Source organism: Solea solea, chromosome 8 (assembly GCF_958295425.1).
Source record: "Solea solea chromosome 8, fSolSol10.1, whole genome shotgun sequence".
NCBI lineage: Eukaryota > Metazoa > Chordata > Actinopteri > Pleuronectiformes > Soleidae > Solea > Solea solea.
Window position 1 is genome coordinate 19,793,939 of NC_081141.1, and position 19,830 is coordinate 19,813,768.

Here is a 19,830-nt window from a genome sequence, read left to right on the forward strand (position 1 = left end):
ACCAACATCTCAAATAACACATTTGAACTTGCTGATATGGACAACAACCCCTCTGTGCTGTGGTTGTCTAACTGCAGGATAAAATGACAAATATATTGTTAAGATACTGAAGACTTACAGCAGGTGTGGATTTTATTAGGCAAGCCTTTTATTGCCTTGTTAGTAAGAGGGCCTCTTCAACATGCTCAGTGAAATTAGTGTTGATAATGTCTCATACAACCACCCTTCAAAAAATCTGAACTGTCCCTTTAAAACATTACTGACATCCTAATGTGGCTTTTTAACAAGTTGTCCTTCCTTCTGTGTTACAAACATTATAACCATGGAAGAGAGACCCACTGAATCCCCCATTCCTTGGAATTAAATTGATTTATATGTACACATGTACAATAATAACAACTGTTTTTATAAAGACCCAGAGTTTTTTTTTATCACCTAAAACATTATAAGTTACAACTTTTTCCAGAGCTGAGAAGAGCAGAGTCGATTAACATGGTACGCCTCTATATATACAGTATGTAGTTTATGTTTAAAGTGCTCACCACTTTAAGCACTGCAATCAATGACATTCAATGTTGATTGAAGGCGTTTCATCTGATGTTTTATAACAGTTTTCTTTATTTGGGGATTTACACATCTCTGTAAATCAGTACAGGACAGTCCTTTTGTGTCCAGAGGTAAAATATTATTTTTCATTATTTCCTCTTGGGCAGTCTTGTGTCGCCTCTAAGCTCAGGTGTTCTACCAGAGGCCTGGGAACCTGAGGGTTCTGTGCAGTATCTTAGCTGTTCCTTGAACTGTGCTCTTCAGGACAGAGATGCTGGAATCTGTTGGAGCCCCTCACCTAGTTTGGGGTTAACAGCTGGGACCACAGTTGCTTTAACTCCCCACATCTTCTCTACCTCCTCTCTCTCCTCTCCCTGGGTATTTCTCAAGCTTCTTGTGTTCCTTCTTCTTGATGTTGCTGTTGCTTGGGATTGCCTCATCTATCACTACTGCTTTCTTCTGCTGCTTATTGACAGCCAACTATGTCTGGTTGATTACCACCTTTGTAGGTGTCTTCCATCTTGATCCAGGGACCTCCACTCCATGCTCAGAGGTTTTCTGTACACTATTCCAGCCACGTAGTTATGGAGCATCTTTCAGCCTGCTGTGATGTGCTGCACTGTCTCAGGGGCATCTTTACACAGTCAAAACCTGAGGTCCTGTTTGGTGTGATAGATCCCAGCCTCTACTGATCTTGTGCTTAGGCTCCTGCTCCTGTGCAGCCATGATCAGTGCCTCTGTGATGTCTTTCAGTCTTTCGGGTATGTTTTTCCCTGATCCTAGTGGCTTGTCCTTACATGTTTGCCCCTCTGTCCCCTCCTCTCCACTGGGTTTCAGCTGCCTGAGGCATTCACTTAGCAGGACATCATTAGGGACCCATCTTCCTGATGTATTCTTGGATGTTAGTTGTTGTGGCTTTGACACTCACTAGTCCTCGGCCTTGTTCCTTCCACTCAGTGTACCTCAGTGTGCTGGACTTAGGTTGAAACCCTCCATGCACGGCGAGGAGTTTCATTGTCTTGATGTCAATGGCCTCTATCTCTTCATGTGGCCAGGCAATTATGCCAGCAGGGTGTCTTATTACCAGCAGGGCGTGGGTATTGATGGCTTAGATCCTGTTCCGACCATTCAGTTGAGTCTTGAGGACCTGTCTTACTCAGTGTAGGTATTTGGTCGTGGTAGCTCCCCTTGTGGCCTCTGCTATGTTGCCTTCAAATAGTTTCTTCTTCCCTTCATGTACCCTTTTTTTTTTTTTTTAAATATAATTCAGCCATTTATCAAGTCTCTCTTACTCTATTTCCAAACTGTTGAACCTGAGCTGTCCCTCAAGTATGCTAATTTTTAATCGTGTCCATCCTGGTCACTCCCAATGAAAATCTCAGCATCAGCTCTGCCACCCCCAGCTCTGTGTCTCTGTCTCCAAGCCATCCATCATAGCATCACATCTTGTAGACCCCCCCTTTCACTTTTGCTGCTATCCATTATACATAAATAAATATATATGTGTATATATATATATATATATATATATATATATGTTGGTTGCACTGACAGCTTGGCCTACTTTAGCCTTGTCTATATTTAGGGCTGAATAATACCCTGTTGGAGAGCTGTCCTACATTAAGCGAGCTCTTCTATCTTTGAATACCTGCAGGTAACCTCGCCTCATTTACCTCCCATTACTTCCCTTTACCCATCCATCCGTCTGTCTCCACGTGTCACTCAATCCATTTCACTTCACTTCAGTGAGCCATGTGCAACAATGCTGGGACATGTACCCAAGAGCAGAAACAAAGTGGGAAATGTTGAATAAGAAATTAGGTCTATTGTCTCTCTCCATTTTTTTTTCTCATCCTGCTCCAGTTGATCCGTGGCTGTCATTCTGCCACCTCCTCACTCTTCTCTGTCGTCTTCTCTGTGTGTTTCTCACCACAGGAGCAGGAAAAAGCTCCTCATTTGCTCACGACTCAACATGCAGCTTATTCATTCTCATTTTCCTTCAATTTGCACTTTTACATTGTCTTATCCAGCACTGAAAATACAGTACTGTACAATTTAGTGCTATATTAAATATTGATACTGCATAGTGTTTGTTAATTAGATTTATTGCACAGTAAAAAGATAATATACACTCACTGATCACTTTATTAGATACACCTGTTTAACTGCTTGCGAGGAAACCAGAATAATAAAGAACTGTGATTTCAGTGGCATGGTTGCTGGTGCGAGATGGGTTGGTCTAAGTGTTTTTAAAAAAAAAAACTGCTGATCTACAAGGATTTTCAAATAGTGGGGTCAATATTTTGCAGGAACAACATGAAAGCGCGGCTTAATTCCGCCTTATACCAACAGCTGGTTAAAATTACCAAAACTTAACTTTGGTTACAGCTGTGTGCACCTGGCCCTTTGCAAGCTTTGCATTTTTATGTGATCTTTGGCAACACATGGTTTTGTTTTTAGAGATTTCCCAAGTTAGGACATGACAGTAGTGGTTTATTTCACCTTCACACTGGCTTTTCCAAATATAACTGTGATGCATTGTCGCTGACAGGTGTCAGTGACAACCCTTTTTAACATTTAATCTCCAGGTTTGACTATCTGGAATTATCATTACAGATATCTAATCAAAGATATCTGTAATTCTGTTTTTACTAGTCAAAATGATGTCACTTTTGCCAGTCATGTGTATGGGGTTTGTCATTATATATATATATATATATATATATATATATATATATATATATATACAGTTATAGATATCTCTACTTTCAGTTCAGATATCTACATCATCATTATGAATAATTCAAGCTTGAGATATCTACAACCTCATTCTGACTATCTGAAGCTTAATTCAAGATATCTAAAAAGGACAATGTAGATATTCTCAATTGAGGATGAGGAAAGATATCTTGAACATGAATTGTGACTAGTCAGTATGAAGTTGTATCTATCTGAAAGTGGATCTAGAGATATCTACAATCTAGTTGTGGCAAATGACAAAGCCCACATGAATTGCAAAAACGACATCATTCTGAGTAGTAAAATGAATTGCAGATATCTGTATCTGTACTTTTGAGTAGTAAGAATGATGTTGCAGATATCCGTAGTGAATATCCTGTCTGCTGATGAAATGTTAAAACCACTAACCACAAGTGTTCACATCTGCCTCATCACATCCTTTAAACCTGACATTTATGATCCTATCCCAAACAAACCACACCCCTACCTCCCTTTTGATCTGAAGTGTTGAACCTGTTGCCTGCGCTTTGCTGTGGACAACAGCCCAGCACAGCAGGAGCAGTAAATCTGTCACCCACATGTCATTTTTCTTAGTTTTCTTCTCACTTTGATGCTCTGACGTTTTGTCGCCGTACATGAGAGAAAGGGAGAAACACCTGCTGGATGTAAAATAAGAAGCCCGGTGACTGAGATAGTGGTGTTTAGAGAACGTGACTGATTACATAAGAGTCCCTGCAGCTAAAATAGATCGGCAGGGTATTAACATGGGGATCACTGTGGACTGAATCTGATACGGGTCTGGACAGAACACCACAGCCTCTGCCTTGCTCTCACTCTCTCTCTCTCTCTTGCTTTCTGTCTCACACAAACACACACAAATACACACATAACATACACTCCCTGATTGGACCCTGGGGGCCACTGCTAATTGTGTGTGTGTCATAAACACTGACCTGTTAGGACCAGTAGTCCTCGTGGAGACCGAAACCTGGTCCTAATGAGGCAGAAACTTGTTAAGTTTAGGGGGTTGGATTTGAATTGTGGTCAGTTTAAGGTTAGGGATTAACGGGCTATGCTTAAAGTTGGGGATAATGCGTTGTTAAGGCCATTTAAATGAATGGAAGTCAATGCAGTGTCCTAAGAAGACTATGTGTGCAAACCAGTGTGTGTGTGTGTGTACCTGGTATTCCCTATGTTGTGGGGACCTAACATTATGAGGACCTGTCTCCCTTATGGAGACACAAATCAAGTCCCCATAATGTAAATTACTGCAGATTAAGATTAGGGTCAGGGTTAGTGGCCAGTAGTCGTTATGATTAAGGTTAGAGTAAGTCTCCAGGAAATGAATGTAAGTCAATGCAATGTCCTCTGAAGTCATGGAAACCAGTGAGGTGTGTGTGTGTGTGTGTGTGTGTGTGTGTGTGTGTGTGTGTGTGTGTGTGTGTGTGTGTGTGTGTGTGTGTGTGTGTGTGTGTGTGTGTGTGTGTGTGTGTGTGTGTGTGTGTGTGTGTGTGTGTGTGTGTGTGTGTGTGTGTGTGTGTGTGTGTGTGTGTGTGTGTGTGTGTGTGTGTGTGTGTGTGTGTGTGTGTGTGTGTGTGTGTGTGTGTGTGTGTGTGTGTGTGTGTGTGTGTGTGTGTGTGTGTGTGTGTGTGTGTGTGTGTGTGTGTGTGTGTGTGTGTGTGTGTGTGTGTGTGTGTGTGTGTGTGTGTGTGTGTGTGTGTGTGTGTGTGTGTGTGTGTGTGTGTGTGTGTGTGTGTGTGTGTGTGTGTGTGTGTGTGTGTGTGTGTGTGTGTGTGTGTGTGTGTGTGTGTGTGTGTGTGTGTGTGTGTGTGTGTGTGTGTGTGTGTGTGTGTGTGTGTGTGTGTGTGTGTGTGTGTGTGTGTGTGTGTGTGTGTGTGTGTGTGTGTGTGTGTGTGTGTGTGTGTGTGTGTGTGTGTGTGTGTGTGTGTGTGTGTGTGTGTGTGTGTGTGTGTGTGTGTGTGTGTGTGTGTGTGTGTGTGTGTGTGTGTGTGTGTGTGTGTGTGTGTGTGTGTGTGTGTGTGTGTGTGTGTGTGTGTGGGCACACTGGCACCCAGACTTTCCACTTTGAGTCAGCTGTCCAAACAGTCATAAAAATAGAGGGAGAATTAACTGGCATGGCAGTGATTAAACAACACATATACAAATTGCCATACACACACACGCAAACAGCAACAAACACATGCAGATCAAATTTTAATTGTGGATTTGGGATTCACTTGATATATTGGTAAGTTAATATCTGGAACATGATGCAGACACCGACATGCCAACTGGTGCAATATTACCATTTTCCTGCGCACAGTGCTGATTTAGCCTGTCAGCTCTACTGATTCTCTTTGTGTTTCTCAGTAAAGCAGCGTTTAAATCATGTGTCCCTCGACATCATTCACTTCTTTTATGTCATGACAGATGGAGACATGGGGCGAAAAGCAGTGTACACCCTGGACAGGTCGCCCGTCCATCACAGGGCAAACAACCATTCACTCTTTAACACCTAAGCCTCAAAATGTCAGGTTTTTTTGGCTTATTTTTAACCATAAAAGGTCCAGAAGATGTCCATTTTTCCAGAATAACTTTCGATATCTGGCAGTTATTTGTAAATTTATTGCATGTTAAAATAGTTTATTAACAATTTAAAATGAAGAATACAAAAAGTTTTAACTTATAAACCCCCCCCCCCCCCACACTGTAGTTGTATATCAACACCAGATTTTTCGTGCTAATTTTGAAATTTGAACAGTTACAATTGTATCACTTTTAAAAAAAAATACTGTAATAACCACACATTGGCTTTGACGAGCAACTTCTCAGTTTTCAGAAACCGTCAGATTTTTTCAATAGCACAAACCGTAGCATAATTACGGTAATGCAAAGTGCACTTGCGCGGATTGAGTCGTCTGCAATAGGCTCGGTGTTAAAGGATTAACCTCTGCGTGTTTTTGGACAGTGGGGGAAAGCCAGAGAGCCCAGTGAACATGCAGAGTAGGCCCTGGTTCCGACCGGGTCGCGAACCCAGCCCTTTTTGCTGCAAGACAAATATAAACCTACAATGCAAACACCACTCTCCTGCCTGAAGTTGATCTCTTTCATATGCCGAGATAGTTTTCGTAGCAATGAATGCCAATTTAAGATCGTATCACCGTGCTATGCTCCACTCAAGATACTTAAAAATAAAGAAGAGTCCTGTTCTCATGCTCTGTATCTACGTGAGGCGTCTAGAGTAACAGTGGGCAGCTGATACTGCTCGCAGTCCAGACATGAGCTGAAGTGGTTGACCTGTAACTTAAGCGGCATCCTGCTTTAAGTCAATGACAGTTGGCTGCAACGGCAGTGTCCATCTTACACACAGATTAATCAGGAATGTGTTACTGTAAAATCCGGAGATCAGATGCAGTTCACTTACAGTGCAGCATTTAATATTGAGCCAAAGTTTGCATAAAGCTGTGGACGCCGGTGTTTTTTTTTCATGTGAAAACAGACTTATGATGAGTCCTGAAAGCATCTGAACTGACACATTTAAAGAGAAATGCCATTCTAATTATTATTGCAGAGAAATGTGTTGATTTTTTATTTATTCTTGATCCGGTTCATGTTCTTCTCTGAGTATATGGAGCCAAAACTGCAGCACGACGACAAATGTGTGTGAATACGAGTTGCAGCTTTTTGTTAAAGCATCGCAAAATCTCTTTTCTCTTCTCCTCTCAAGTGTCTTTATTGGCATTAACAAAAAGTGGTGCTGCTGCCAAAGCATTTCACAGTTACATTTTACACATCCCTAATTATACACTGAATTTTACATTACGCATTACATTTTTCACACTTTCACACTCTCACCGAACACTTTAATATTAGGCACAACTGCTCATAAAATACACTATATGGACAGTAAGTATTTGGCTACGCCTGTTAAGTGTTGAATTCAGGTGTCACAATCAGGGTTCTAGGCCCCTTATCTCCAATGAAGGACAATCTGAATGCTTCAGCTTACCAAGACATTTTGGTAGAGGGGAGCTCTTTATAAAGACATGGTTTGACAGGTTTGGTGTGGAAGAGCTGTGCTGTTGTAGCTTCAAAAGGGGGAACAACTCCATATTACAGTACATTTGATTATTTCATTACAGTCCCTGTGTATGTGATAGTCAGGCATCAGAATTCTTTTGTCGGTATAGTGTGTCTAATCGGTCATGAGGACATTGTCAGGAGAACCAGCAGAAGTTCAAAATGAGCATCTAAAACAGCAAAAATGGTGATTTAAGTGACGTCGCATGGGTGTTCACAGTCAGAAACTGCTGATTAACTGAGATTTTCACCCACAACGCACATCTCTAGTGTTTACAAAGAAGAATGTTTCTGTAATACAGAAAATATCCAGTGATAACATGCAGTTATCAGGGCAAAAAATACAGGGTTGATTCCAGAGAACACAGCAGAATGGCCAGACTGGTTTTCATTACAACCAATGTGTGCAGAAGATCATCTCTGGACTCGCATGTCAAACCTTGAAGCAGACAACCTCCGGTGGCCACTTATACTTCATACTGGGTGTCCTTTGTACCTAATAAAGTGGCCCCTGAATGTATATATTACATGTAACATAATATTTCATATTACTTATAGAGAAACATGTCAAACATGTATAGAGTTAGATGAGTGCTTCTCCTCTCTCTCTCTCACACACACACACAGTGTGTAACTACTCTTCCCCATGGCCAAGGGGAAAGAAATTAGGCTTGTAACCGCAGGGTTGAACCGGTTCAAATCCCTGTGCAAAGATAACTCATTCTTAGTACACTGCAATGACTTAAATTCTTTGTGTGGGGCAGCCCACACAAAGTGTTATCTCTAACCTTAACCATAACCAATTACTACTTAACCTGAACTTTGACTGAACCACAATTCAAGTCTGTGATCTATACTTCACCAGGGACCAGGGGTTTTGGTGCCTACTACTGTTCCTGACAAGGCAAGTGTTTATCCACCAAAAAAAGGTTCTAAAGAGGCAATAAGTACTCACACATACGCACACATACGCACACATACGCACACACATGGCACTCGATAGTTTACACAAAGTGTGACAGCAGTATTTGCTCTGGCCCTGAGCTGCCAGGAACAGATCCAGTGTCCAGAGGATAAGCTAGACATTCGAACCTGCTGGTGTCCATCATTACCCATGATCCCACTGATACCTCACTTTAAGCCTTCATATCTTTATCTATCTTTATTTCCCCCCCTCACTTTCTCTTGTAGTTCAGCCCTGTCTTCAAAAAAAAAAAAAAAAAAGGACACATAAAGTGCTTTAACAGTAATAACAGACAACTTGAAAAGGGATTCAATAAAATAATGGAAGAACTCGTCCATCAGAACGTTGCAGCCTGCTCCTGCTCATCTCTGCTTAAAGCTACTTTTTGCAGCTACGGCTACCAGTTGCACTGTGGATACCAGATTCTATCAAGCAGAAAAAATGGAAATCAAAATGACTTATTTGATTCTCCAGCATCACTTTTGAAACTTTGCAGCTTGAACTGACAAAGGCAGTCAAAGAGAATGTGACTGACGTGGCAAAGGAAGAGAAATAAACAAGAGCCGATCTGTGCACGGGTCACAGTCAAAGTAGACACCCCAGTTTTCTGATCGAGGCTCCTGTCCTGTTTGTTTCCCTATTGAACCTTTTCTCTGACGTGATCCTCCAGGCGGGAAAATCCTTTCACCATGAAAAGGCACACACTTTCAAAGGCTCCTCCAAAAACAGCAGAGACAGCACCGAACCCCAGAACATGAGGATTAAAAGTATCCTTCCTTTGCTATGTGGACCTCTTATCCCCAAGTAAACTAACGTCCTCTGAAGTCCCTTTACTCTGACTGTCATGTTATTATCCCTCAATCATACAACACCACGCCAGGAGAGGCGTGAGAGTCACTGAGCCCTAACAGTCACCTCAGAATACATGGCAAACATCTGTGAAACAATTCACGGTCGCAGTCATTTATTCATCAACTTGTGCAGAGTCTACATGCAGAAACCAGGCCACTGCTGCCTTTCTAACACACTCTCTTGCCACTTCGTTGGGTTCACAGGGCAGCTAATGAAGTAACAGGAGGCGCACTTGGTGTGTGTCTGCTTCAAGGTTTGAAAAAAAGAAAGAAAAAAGAAACAAACTCCATCCATGTTTATGTCTACTTGGCGATAAAAGTAAGGAACATATCGAAAGTCACATGTTCTTACAACGTTGTGCTCTCTAAGTTGTTAAATACACGACAGAGTGGTAAGAGTAGCAGTCAGTTTGGGTTTTTTATTGCAGTTTTAGTTCCTCTGCATGTTTGATGTGTGTGGCATGCATCGTTATTGATTTACTGTTGACTTTCTACCATTTCAAACCAGTCTGGTTATTCTCCTCTGACCTCTGGCGTCAACAATCATTTCACTGTATGTTTTTTTTCTGCACCATTCTCCGTAAAATCCAGCCTGATCCATGCCACTCAAATCCCCTTTTCTTCCTTATTCTATAAGACAACCACCCAAAGATTCTTATTCAACCCTCACTGACTGGTGATTCATTATGACAACAGGGGTTCCTCCCACACAGGAAGTCTACACAATAAAAGCATAGATATGTGTGCGTGTCCCAAACATGGGCAGGGTTCAAATTTAAAACAAATCAAATACTCATAGATTAGCTCCTTTTTTTTTTTGCAAATACAATGCCAGTAGTTTCAAATAAAAACAACCACCAAATAGCCAAAACCAAAACGATATGCAAAAATGATTTAAAACAGAGGGTTTACTACTCTTTAGACACACATTTATAAATTGTGGGAACCTAATCAGAAGCTTCAGAACAGCCACAGCAGCTGAAAGCGGAAGAGTAAGACATCAATAAGCCTCAGCAGTAAGAACAAATTTGGCTGATTGGCTGATTTGAAAACACTGAAAAATACTTGAGCTTCCCATCCATTATCTACACTGCTTACCCTTTAAGTGGAGAACGAGGGGGTGGAGCCGATCCCAACGTCAACATATAGAGAAAAGCAACATTTCACCTCAATGTACAGTCTCCATTAACCCAACATAAATCTGCATGTCTTTGGAGAGTTGGAGGAAGCTGGAGAACACCCACTCACGCCTGGGAGAACAAAAATATCCCACACAATAAGGCCTCATTCGTCCTGTCTTTCAACAAGGCCTTTCTGGTTAGATAAATGTAAAACCTAAGTGATTTTCAAATTCAAAAGCTCTGCTGCTGACCTGTGTGTAACTGTCATGTCATATGAGGACAGCAGTGTTGATCAGCTTGTCAGTGACGTAAGGACAGTAGGCGTGTGAGATAAAAACATCCTATATTGGTAGATAATAAGTCATAGAAGAGCATGTGACATTGGGAGCCGCTGACGGGACTTTCCCTTAATAATCAGGACGTATAGCCTCCCCGCTCAAATCAGTCAAATACACTTCATGTGACTGGAGGAGCGACTCGCAGTTAGTTCAGCTCTGTAATATAGGAATGACGCCCAAGGTTGTTAACACTTCGAGCCTTCTAGCAATTTCAAATACTGAAAGCACTGTTATACAAGGCCTCTCTCTTTACATGTATAACTCAATAACCAATAAACTTGTAAGTAATAAAGTAGGTTTCTATAAAGAAATGAGGTGTGAATGATGAGATTATGGACACTCGCAATCAAATATCCTGTATGTAAACGTTTGTGCAAGGAAGCTTCTTCAAATTTGAAAGGAGTGGTGCTCTCCTGTTTGAACTAAAGTGCTGCACAGAGTGGAAACATTGACCATGGTGGTGTTAGATGAAAGGTCAGAGGTTTACAGAGGAGATGGCCTAATCAGGATTCAGACTCTGGAGACCATTTAGCTTCTCTCTGCCAAAATGTTAGCCCATATAAAACCAGAGGTGGAAAGAGTGCTGAAATATTCTACTCAAGTACAAGTACCTCTATTTTGATAACATTTTACTTAAGTTCAAGTAAAAGTACTGGTCTAAAAATGTACTCAAGTTAAAAAAAAAAGTAGCTTGTTTAAAATGTACTTTGTTTTAAAGTTACTTTTTGAACAAGATCGGGGTTCTTTCTTGTGTCGTGCAAAAAGGATGCAAATCTCACATGAATTGGTTTTAATTAAAGGCAAATCTTTACAAATTAAAGTGCTGACAAAATAAAAATATGCAAACATATAATGTCTTTAACTTACTCACTCAGGGACCTTCCTTGAGGCTATAATTCACCTGTCCTCATCATTCACTGCCAAAGTTTCCGTTGCATGATTTATTTATTTATTTATTTATTTATTTAACCAAACATAATTATTATACTCTATACAAAATATGAGTAACATAAGACACATGTTCAGTCAGACCATATGTTACATGTGGAGAAATGTTCTCGTGCCCACTGACGTCTCAGAGAAAATAGTATTTGCTCTGCTCCTGAGTTGCCGGAGACAGATTCAGTGGCCAACTGCACATGTGCCTGTGCATGTGCAGTGGCTCGTCAGAGTGTGAGTGTAACATGCTCAACATGTGCACAACGTGGTCAACTCACGTTGCTTCCCTATACCACACACACACAGTTACAGCACGAATCAGAGCAAACTGTGACAGTGTGTGTGTGTGTATTTAGGTGCATATGTGTGTGTGTTGTTTGTGTGCATGTGTTCAAATACAAAATTACAAAAACCTTTCAAAACAGTGTGGTTTCGTTTTTTTTTTTTTAAAATACACTTGTGCCACAGTCTGTGTTACTTCTATAATGCCTGTGTGTAAGCAACAGGCTGAGATTGAAAGAGAGCAGCAGTGGAGAATTATCACATGATATTGAAAATAGGGAAGCCAGTGTTTCCTAAAAGTTTGGTGACACATCATGGTCATAAATGTCTTACGATCACCTTTAACCCTTGTTACAGCAAACATGTTTACTGATATTTGAACACTCCCATTTAGTGGCAGTCACCAGGACAGAAGGTTCAGAATCATTGACTCACACAAGTGGCAGATGTCATAAATTATCATGTCAAATTCATGGAACTGGCAGGTGGTGAAGCTCAGAGTTTCACCATCCATGAAAGCAAAACTGTTTACCAGGGTCACGTCTCAGAACATTTCCAGATAGCTGGTAAGGAGAGGTCAAAGGTGACGAGTGTCTGTCTGTTTGTCTGTCTGTCTTCCCTCGTGCTTGTGTTCTCCACGAGACTCTGCAGAATAAAAGGCGGCATTGTTTAAACTCAGGGTGAAATCACAGCACGAAAGAAAGCTCATAGTAACTTCCAGTTTTGTGATGAAAATCAAACAGAAACAATCAATTATTATTAGTTGCAAGCATCATCTGTTTGTTGGTCTGTCCGAGTATATATTAATTGGTTTGTCTGTTTAGCTTAGTTTCTTTTATACCTATTTGTGTGAGGAAAATTAAATTGTAAAAGTATTTAAAATGCTCTTTTACTCTCTTTGCATTCTTTTTTCTAGTTGCGAAAAATCTTTTTCAGTTCAAAAAGTACTGTACATTTTGTACCACTACTCAACATCTTTTATCTTTTACTAAAACAAACTCTTGTCAAAAGCAAACATAATCAATGTATCACTGTACATGATGTGTTTTATCTGTGTATGTAGCAATTTTATATTGACTTGTATTTTATATTTAGTTGTCATTGTGAAAACTTCCTGTTCATTTGTTAATTTATCTATTTATCAAACTAAATTTCACTTTGAAGCTTTGAAGACATTATAAGAACCATATCAACATCATTTTCCTTACTAAAATCACAAAAATCACACAACGCTTAGGCATTTTTATATTGTGCACATACAGTATGTTCCCTGTGTGCTGTGTAGAGCAGCGTGTTTGTGTGGTCTGTTGTGCCGACCGGGTTCAAGTGAATATCTCATTTATCAAATTAAGTGATTCCCTTGGCTGAGGACGAAGGCGGAAATTATAGCACCCTTCATTAGGGAAAGCGGTTGCTATTTATGTTCCGACAAGTCTGCCTCTGCGCCCATGGGAAATACCATCCCCAATATCTGCACTCAATAATGGATTTAGGTTTCTATTAATACTTCCGTCTTACGCTCTCCTTCTTTTTCACGTCTTTTCTCTCTCCGACTGTCACTTGGCAACCTTTCATTACAATTATAGCTGCTGCCCATCATAAAAAGGCTGCTACAGAAATAACTATGGTCTCAGTAGATATGATAGGCAGTTATTTGAGAGAGTGAGATGCGTAGGGAACTCTAACCATCCAGTTGACGCAAGTTGCAGTCAGATGTTTCTGTACTTCAGCTACAGAAAGTGTAGCAGGCATAATTTTTTCCAATAAAAAACCCTGTGATTAATTATGTTATTAATAGTTTGACTAATGCTTCACAAATAATTTGTAAGCAGGAACAAACTTTGGGTTGCCAGGTTGTTGAAGATTCTCCCTCCGCTTTTCAGCAAGGATTAACGGACCATGTACCTTCTGAGGTTTTGCAGAACATCTTAAAATAAAATTACTTTCTAAACTCCGTATTGTTACTTTTAATGCATGTACAACTGCAGATTCATTGTTATGTAACTATATATATATATATACTAGATGGATGCAAATCCTGAGATAGTAGTACAAATGGGATGATTGCAGGAGTTGCAGTTAGAGCATTTTGAATGTTATTACTTATTGTGAGTTTGCCCATGGCTGCCATTGACTGCTATAGACGTCAATTCGGACACTACGTTGAAAATGGCTGGCAGCTAATGAGTTAGTGAATTAATTGCAGTTTATAAACTCATTGTAAATGGTATCTTATCAGCACACAGTCAATTATAGAGTGGTAAAATTGATGATCTCGTGTGAAAACAATGTCAAATAAAGTCTGTTTTTCAGGCCTTCACTGGGGACACAGTTGGGCCAGCTGGGGTCAGTTTTTATTATTTTATTGTTATATTTATAACAATAATAAAAAGTACTATTATCATTATGATAACTGATGACCTGTCCAGGGTATAGCCTACCCGCCTTTCGCCAGTATGTCAGCTGGGATTGGCACCAGTGGTCCAACAACCCTCATGTGGATGATGAATGAAAAAATGAGTAAGAATACATGCCCCAGATAAATTAATTTAAATTATTCCTTGTGCCCAACGGTCCAGGAAACCAGGAAACAATTCACGTTTCAGTTTCAGAAAATTCAGTTTAACAGTTACCAGCCATAAAATCGAAAATACAATAGTAATGAATAAATAAACAATGGCTGCATTCATAACAATGACACAGCAACTTTACAACATTCAAGTTCAGCGTATGGTAATAAGAGCAAGAACCATCTACCCTCGACAAATGAAGAAATGAAAGAGTTTGACTAACGGTTAGTTTTCCTTGAGGTTCCGTTTGCAAACGTTTGACATCTTTTTTGTCTAAAAGAAGAAACGGTGTCCAAGATTAACTGGGTTTTCTGGTTTCGACATTAATGGTGTTTAGCGACCTCTACTGGTATGAAAGGTGATCTACAAGGAAATGTTGCTTCTTCTATTTTTTTAAATAAAGTTTTTTTTTCACACAGTTGGAAACATGGCCGCCCTAGCAACCGCTCGCTTTGCTGATAAACACTCAAAGGTAGCTACTTCTAACCGTTTATTTGTTCAAAAACTGACATATATATATGTATATATATATACAATGCAAACATTGTAACTATGTTAAACGTTTATAACTGTATTCTGTTGAACCGCTGACTAGTTACCGTTTGTTGCGTCGTCTTAGTCAAACATGTAGTTTTAACTTCGCTGTCCGAAAATGTATGCACCCCTGTGTGTTTTGTTTTGTTTTGTTTTTGTGTTGTGGCTCCAGGTCTATTATGAATGTACAGTTGTTATATATTTGTTCCATGACTGTGAGCAGGCAGACAGCAGCAGTGACCATGACAGTGACAGACTGAAAGCTGCTCAGTTCATCAGGGAGGCCGAGATAAACAGGAGGCAGTGAGTTCAAAAGGAGTGAAACATTTTTACCAATTTGTTGTTGTCACTGGCTGAGAATGTTTCATTTTCATTCAGCTGTTCTGTTTCCTCTTCACAGGATTGAAAAGTTAGAGAAAGAGATTGCACTGAGTATCCAGTGCAGAAAGAATGACTGGACATTTTATTCTGCAGAACTGGAAGGGTATGGGAAAGGGCTGGAGGAAGAGAGAAATGCAGACAGTAAGTGTTTATGTGTTTTAAATATAATATTTCCCTTTTAACAGTTGATAAGGAAGTCAACACAGGTTTCAACACAACAACAACAACACAACCTACAGTATGTTTAAATACACCGTTGAACATGTGCTGTAAGATTTTTTTCTTCTTCAGGAATTAATTTTCAAAAGCAACTGGTGAAGATGCATAATGGTGTGAGGAAATTTCAGAGACAGCTGGTGGATGTGAAGCCAACCCCTCAGTGTAAGTAACATCAAGCATTAATGTTCTGCTCTATTCATGTATCAGGTGCCGGTGATTGTATTTTAACGTACAATTCACAATAAAATGTAACTTCTGCTTGTGTTTTCAGTGATTGAACGACTTAAAGAAATAATGTCAGAGGTGGAAATCTCCATTAACACCCTTAAAGAGGAACAGCGCTCATGGTAACAGGACACACTAAACAAATATGTACCAAGCTCAACTCATCGAAATAGATATACTGTGAAATTTAAAGGCATAGTTCAGTACACATCAGAAAACATTTTCAACACTGACTTTTCCAAGCGTGCTGCCCTTCTCATGAACCAGCCCTGGCTTCTTTATTTCACCATTAGACAACAATTAGTTTTCTGCTGTAAACTGAAGTTTTTAAACTGCTCACTCTCCTGTATCAACATTCATAAAGAAAATTGGCATTTTAAACTCACAGGGACATAGAAGCTGTAAGTTTGTGTCACTTAGCTAAATCTCAATCCAAACAAAGGACTTCAAGCACTGAAGTTACAGAGTAACATATTTAAAATCTGATGGAGGCAGCAGTGGATCAATAACTCCTGTGTACTGGGGAGAGAATATCCAATATCCAATCCAATCCACTTTATTTATAGAGCACATTTAAAAACAACGCAGTTGCCCAAAATGCTGTACAGTAACATTAAAATAACATAAAACACAAGTAAAGTTCGTAAAAAACAGAAAACAGCGGCCAAGGAGAAGAAGTGAGTCTTGACGAGCTTTAAAAACAGGAAGAATAGTTTACAAACTTAAATTTGCTCCTGGAAAAGGCTTTGTCACAGCGAGAAAGAAGTGGCAGACATATTCTTAGGATATATTAGACTTCAGCAGGTGTATATTTTAATAGGTGAGTATTTTGTTGAGTGGTGAAAATCTGTTTTCCAGTCTGTCCCTGCTGGCAGCCATGTTATCAGTGACAGCATGTGTCCGATTCCCAGGCTGTTTCACAGAAATGTTTTTTTACGCTTGGTGGCATGTTTGGAAAAGTCAGTGTTCATAATTCTTCCTACACCCACACTTCAAAAAAAACGAAATTGTCCCCTTAACACAATAGCTTTTCAACAAACAGTATACTTAATTCATTCAAATAATACTCTCAAATTAGCGTTGATTTAGTTCTAGGTCGTAATGTTTTGGTTTCCAACAAGTGTTGTTACACTGAATAAATAAAAAAAAAGGATGCACACACTACAGGAGCCAAGTAATTACTGGTTCTTATAAACATACTGTAAAAGCAGTCAAAGATACAGTACAAGAGCCTGTGTTCTGTTTATGGCAGTGCTCCATGTCACAAATAATTACATGCACTGTAAGACAATTTATTACAGTGCACATTTAATGTGAGAGTAATTAATTACTGTTTATGTGTCTCTGCTTCTTAGCTATGAGGCACTTCTTAGGGAGGAGAGGACATGTAGACAAGAGGTCACTGCTTATGAAAGGAGGATTGAAAACTGGATCCTTGCTCTCAAATCAGACCCCACACCACCAACATCTCACTCTGATAAGGTTAGTCTTCCTTCATTCCTTCCTTGATTCTCTTTGTTCATAACAAATGTGTGCGTTTGAATAAATAATTTGCCAAAAACAAGTTATAAAAATGTTGAAACATAAAATGATGAAATGATGTGAAAGTGACCTTTTTCTAAGGGCATTCAGAGTTCTGACTCCTTCAGCCCCTCATGTGTTTTCCAATAAGACCAAACCCCCAGACAATGACCTGCCTGCAGAGGTCAGAGCACTGGAAGCTTTCCTGCAGAAGACAGGAGGCCCTTATGGTGGCTGGGACCAATATGACCACCAAGCCTTCCTGAAAGTAAGACACTATTGTCATTCTGTCTCAATAATCTGATCCTCCACTTGCAGATCATCACACACTGTAAACACTAACATTGCCATGTCTGACTCTTATCTGTATGATACACAGGTCTGGACAAAGTACAGTGGGCAACCAGCCTACAGGAAAGAGGCCAGTCTTTACCTGCTTGATAAAACTTTGGAGGACATAGAGCAACACGAGGACTGGCATCAGCAGCTGATCTGTCTGCAGGACAGAAAGAGAGAGGTAGAGGACAAAAAAAAAAACAGAATAGAACAAAACATGTGCAGATAGTGTGTTGTCAGTTTGGAAATGAAACCTCATTTGTGTATTTACAAACAAAAAACAGTCCTTTTGGAACCTTGAGCATCATCAAAATTGCCAGATCAATATGTAGATTAGTGAATGAATATGCAACATATTTGCCCTTTTTGCTTCATGTAAAATGTGTAGTTAAACGTAAACTATGAAGCCGTTGGCTTTCATGAGTATAAGCTCTTATTTTGTTAACCTTGATTAGAACAGCCTTTATTCTTTATAAACATGACTTACCTTCCTACCATACTCAGGCTATTCAGCGGTGGAAAGCCAGCAAAAATCAGGAACGTCAGAGCAGAATACAGAGTCAGGAAGAGGCAGAAAGGAGGGAGAAGGAGGCCAAGACTCAGGTCCAGCAACACAGGTGAGTTACATGTAGAAAGCGTTAAAGAAAAGACAATTAAAGGAAGTTGATGTATGCACTGATTCCATGGCTAAAGCAGTAAAATCATAATATTTTACGAGTGCAGCGAGCACTAGATTTGTTGGTCTAAATGTAGATGAATGTTCAGGTTTCATTAGCTCATAGTCTTTTTTTGGTTTTCGCTTTAGTGCCGTCTGTGATTTATTGTGTTAATTTCTCTTCTGTTTCAGGACTGAAGAGGAGAGGAGAGAGACGGTACAGCAACTGGAGCAGTGGAGAGAAGAGAGGAGAAGGAAAGCAGAACAGGAAGAGGAACAGAGAACGTTGGAGGAGATACAAAAGAGGAGACAGGAAAAGGTGACTGTGTGGCTGTTTGAGAAAAGTCACATTATTGTGGTTATGTAACATTTGTATTTGGTTTATAGCGTACAGTGTATTTTGCTGTATTTGTTACAGTTGTTTATTTACCTTAACTGATCAAACGTATTGTCATCTTGTTTATCAGGAAGAACGACACCGCCAGCTGGAGGTGAAGCTGATCATTGAGGAGGAGCTACATAAGAAGAGAGAGGAGGATGAGGAACAGGAGAGGTGGAGGAGAGAGGAGGAACTGAGGGAGATGAATGAGAGGAGGAGAGAGGCAACAAAGGGGATCAAACGCTTTAATGAAAGGGTACAAGGAGTTACAGAGACATCATCCCAGAGTGCCTGGTGTTACACTTCTTTTAAGGACCAGGATTTGGAGACTTGTTAAACAAGGTTTTGGCAGTGCTGGGTAGAATATAAAAACTGTATCTGCTTGTCTGCAGGATCTTCACAGGGTGGAGGCAAAGCTTCAAGAGAAACAGCTGAGGGAAAAAGAGGAAGAGGAAAGACAGAAGAGAATTGCTGTTAAGTTGAAGGAAAAGGTACAAGGCTGTACGATTAACAAATCAGCCACATATAAGTTATCATCAGTTCTTATGAACACCTATAATAAACAGGGTTGTGGGTTTAGTAGATGGTTGTTTATATGTTTTTATTATGATTATTATTTAGGTGGATGGTCACGTCAGCAGAGATCCCTCCAGACTTACCCGTCCCACTAAGGGATGGGAGGAGCGAATGAAGCACGTTGGACCTTCAGGAGGGGGACCTCTACTACAGATGTTTCACAGGTCTCACTGTGTCTGCTTTTTTTTACTTGTCACTCTATTACGTCTCTTTTAAGGAATATTTTTGGGTGATTGCTGATTTAATCACTAAAAATGTATTCATTTTTCTTTTCTTCTGTTGCAGAGCTGTTCCTTCTTGGAGACAAGGCCTGTGATGAGCAGTTATTGGAAGCCACTCAAGCTGCCGTGAAATACATTTCACTATGTCATAATTTATTATTCATTATAGATGTTGCCATCATTTCTGCTGCTGTTTGTTTTTTGGCAGCCTATACTTTTACAAAACTGTTACAATAAAAGAAAAGTGGTTTTGTTGTAAATTCCCTCAAATTGTGTGCTTTAGTATTTCCATTTCCTGTTATTCAATTATTGTGCAACATTCCTGAAGGATGATGTTGTACTTTAATATTAAT

General features: G+C 39.9%; 1 protein-coding gene across 2 annotated transcripts; it reads left to right on the plus strand.

Annotated features, from left to right (window-relative positions):
- Positions 1–14,697: 14,697 nt before the first annotated feature.
- On the plus strand, positions 14,698–19,747 carry LOC131464017 (coiled-coil domain-containing protein 112-like). Of its 2 annotated transcripts, XM_058636256.1 has the most exons (14): positions 14,698–14,902; positions 15,188–15,267; positions 15,365–15,486; positions 15,637–15,726; positions 15,836–15,911; positions 17,145–17,271; positions 17,462–17,578; positions 17,690–17,827; positions 18,151–18,263; positions 18,494–18,620; positions 18,769–18,936; positions 19,073–19,171; positions 19,302–19,420; positions 19,542–19,747. In XM_058636256.1, exons 1-14 carry the CDS (start codon positions 14,858–14,860, stop codon positions 19,570–19,572), a joined length of 1,452 nt encoding a protein of 483 aa, XP_058492239.1. In that variant the 5' UTR covers positions 14,698–14,857; the 3' UTR covers positions 19,573–19,747. The 2 variants fall into 2 exon arrangements, with proteins under 2 accessions (XP_058492239.1, XP_058492238.1); XM_058636255.1 differs by lacking the exon at positions 14,698–14,902 and having other exon boundaries at positions 14,965–15,267.
- The last annotated feature ends 83 nt before the right edge of the window (positions 19,748–19,830 follow it).

What these genes read in the sequence shown, in the direction of transcription:
- LOC131464017 (XM_058636255.1), top strand. Translation starts at nt 15,083, where the DNA reads ATGTATGCACCCCTGTGTGTTTTGTTTTGTTTTGTTTTTGTGTTGTGG. An exon ending in GCCGAGATAAACAGGAGGCA is followed by an intron (nt 15,268 to 15,364) that starts GTGAGTTCAAAA and finishes TCCTCTTCACAG; the next exon opens with GATTGAAAAGTTAGAGAAAG. An exon ending in TGTGAAGCCAACCCCTCAGT is followed by an intron (nt 15,727 to 15,835) that starts GTAAGTAACATC and finishes TTGTGTTTTCAG; the next exon opens with TGATTGAACGACTTAAAGAA.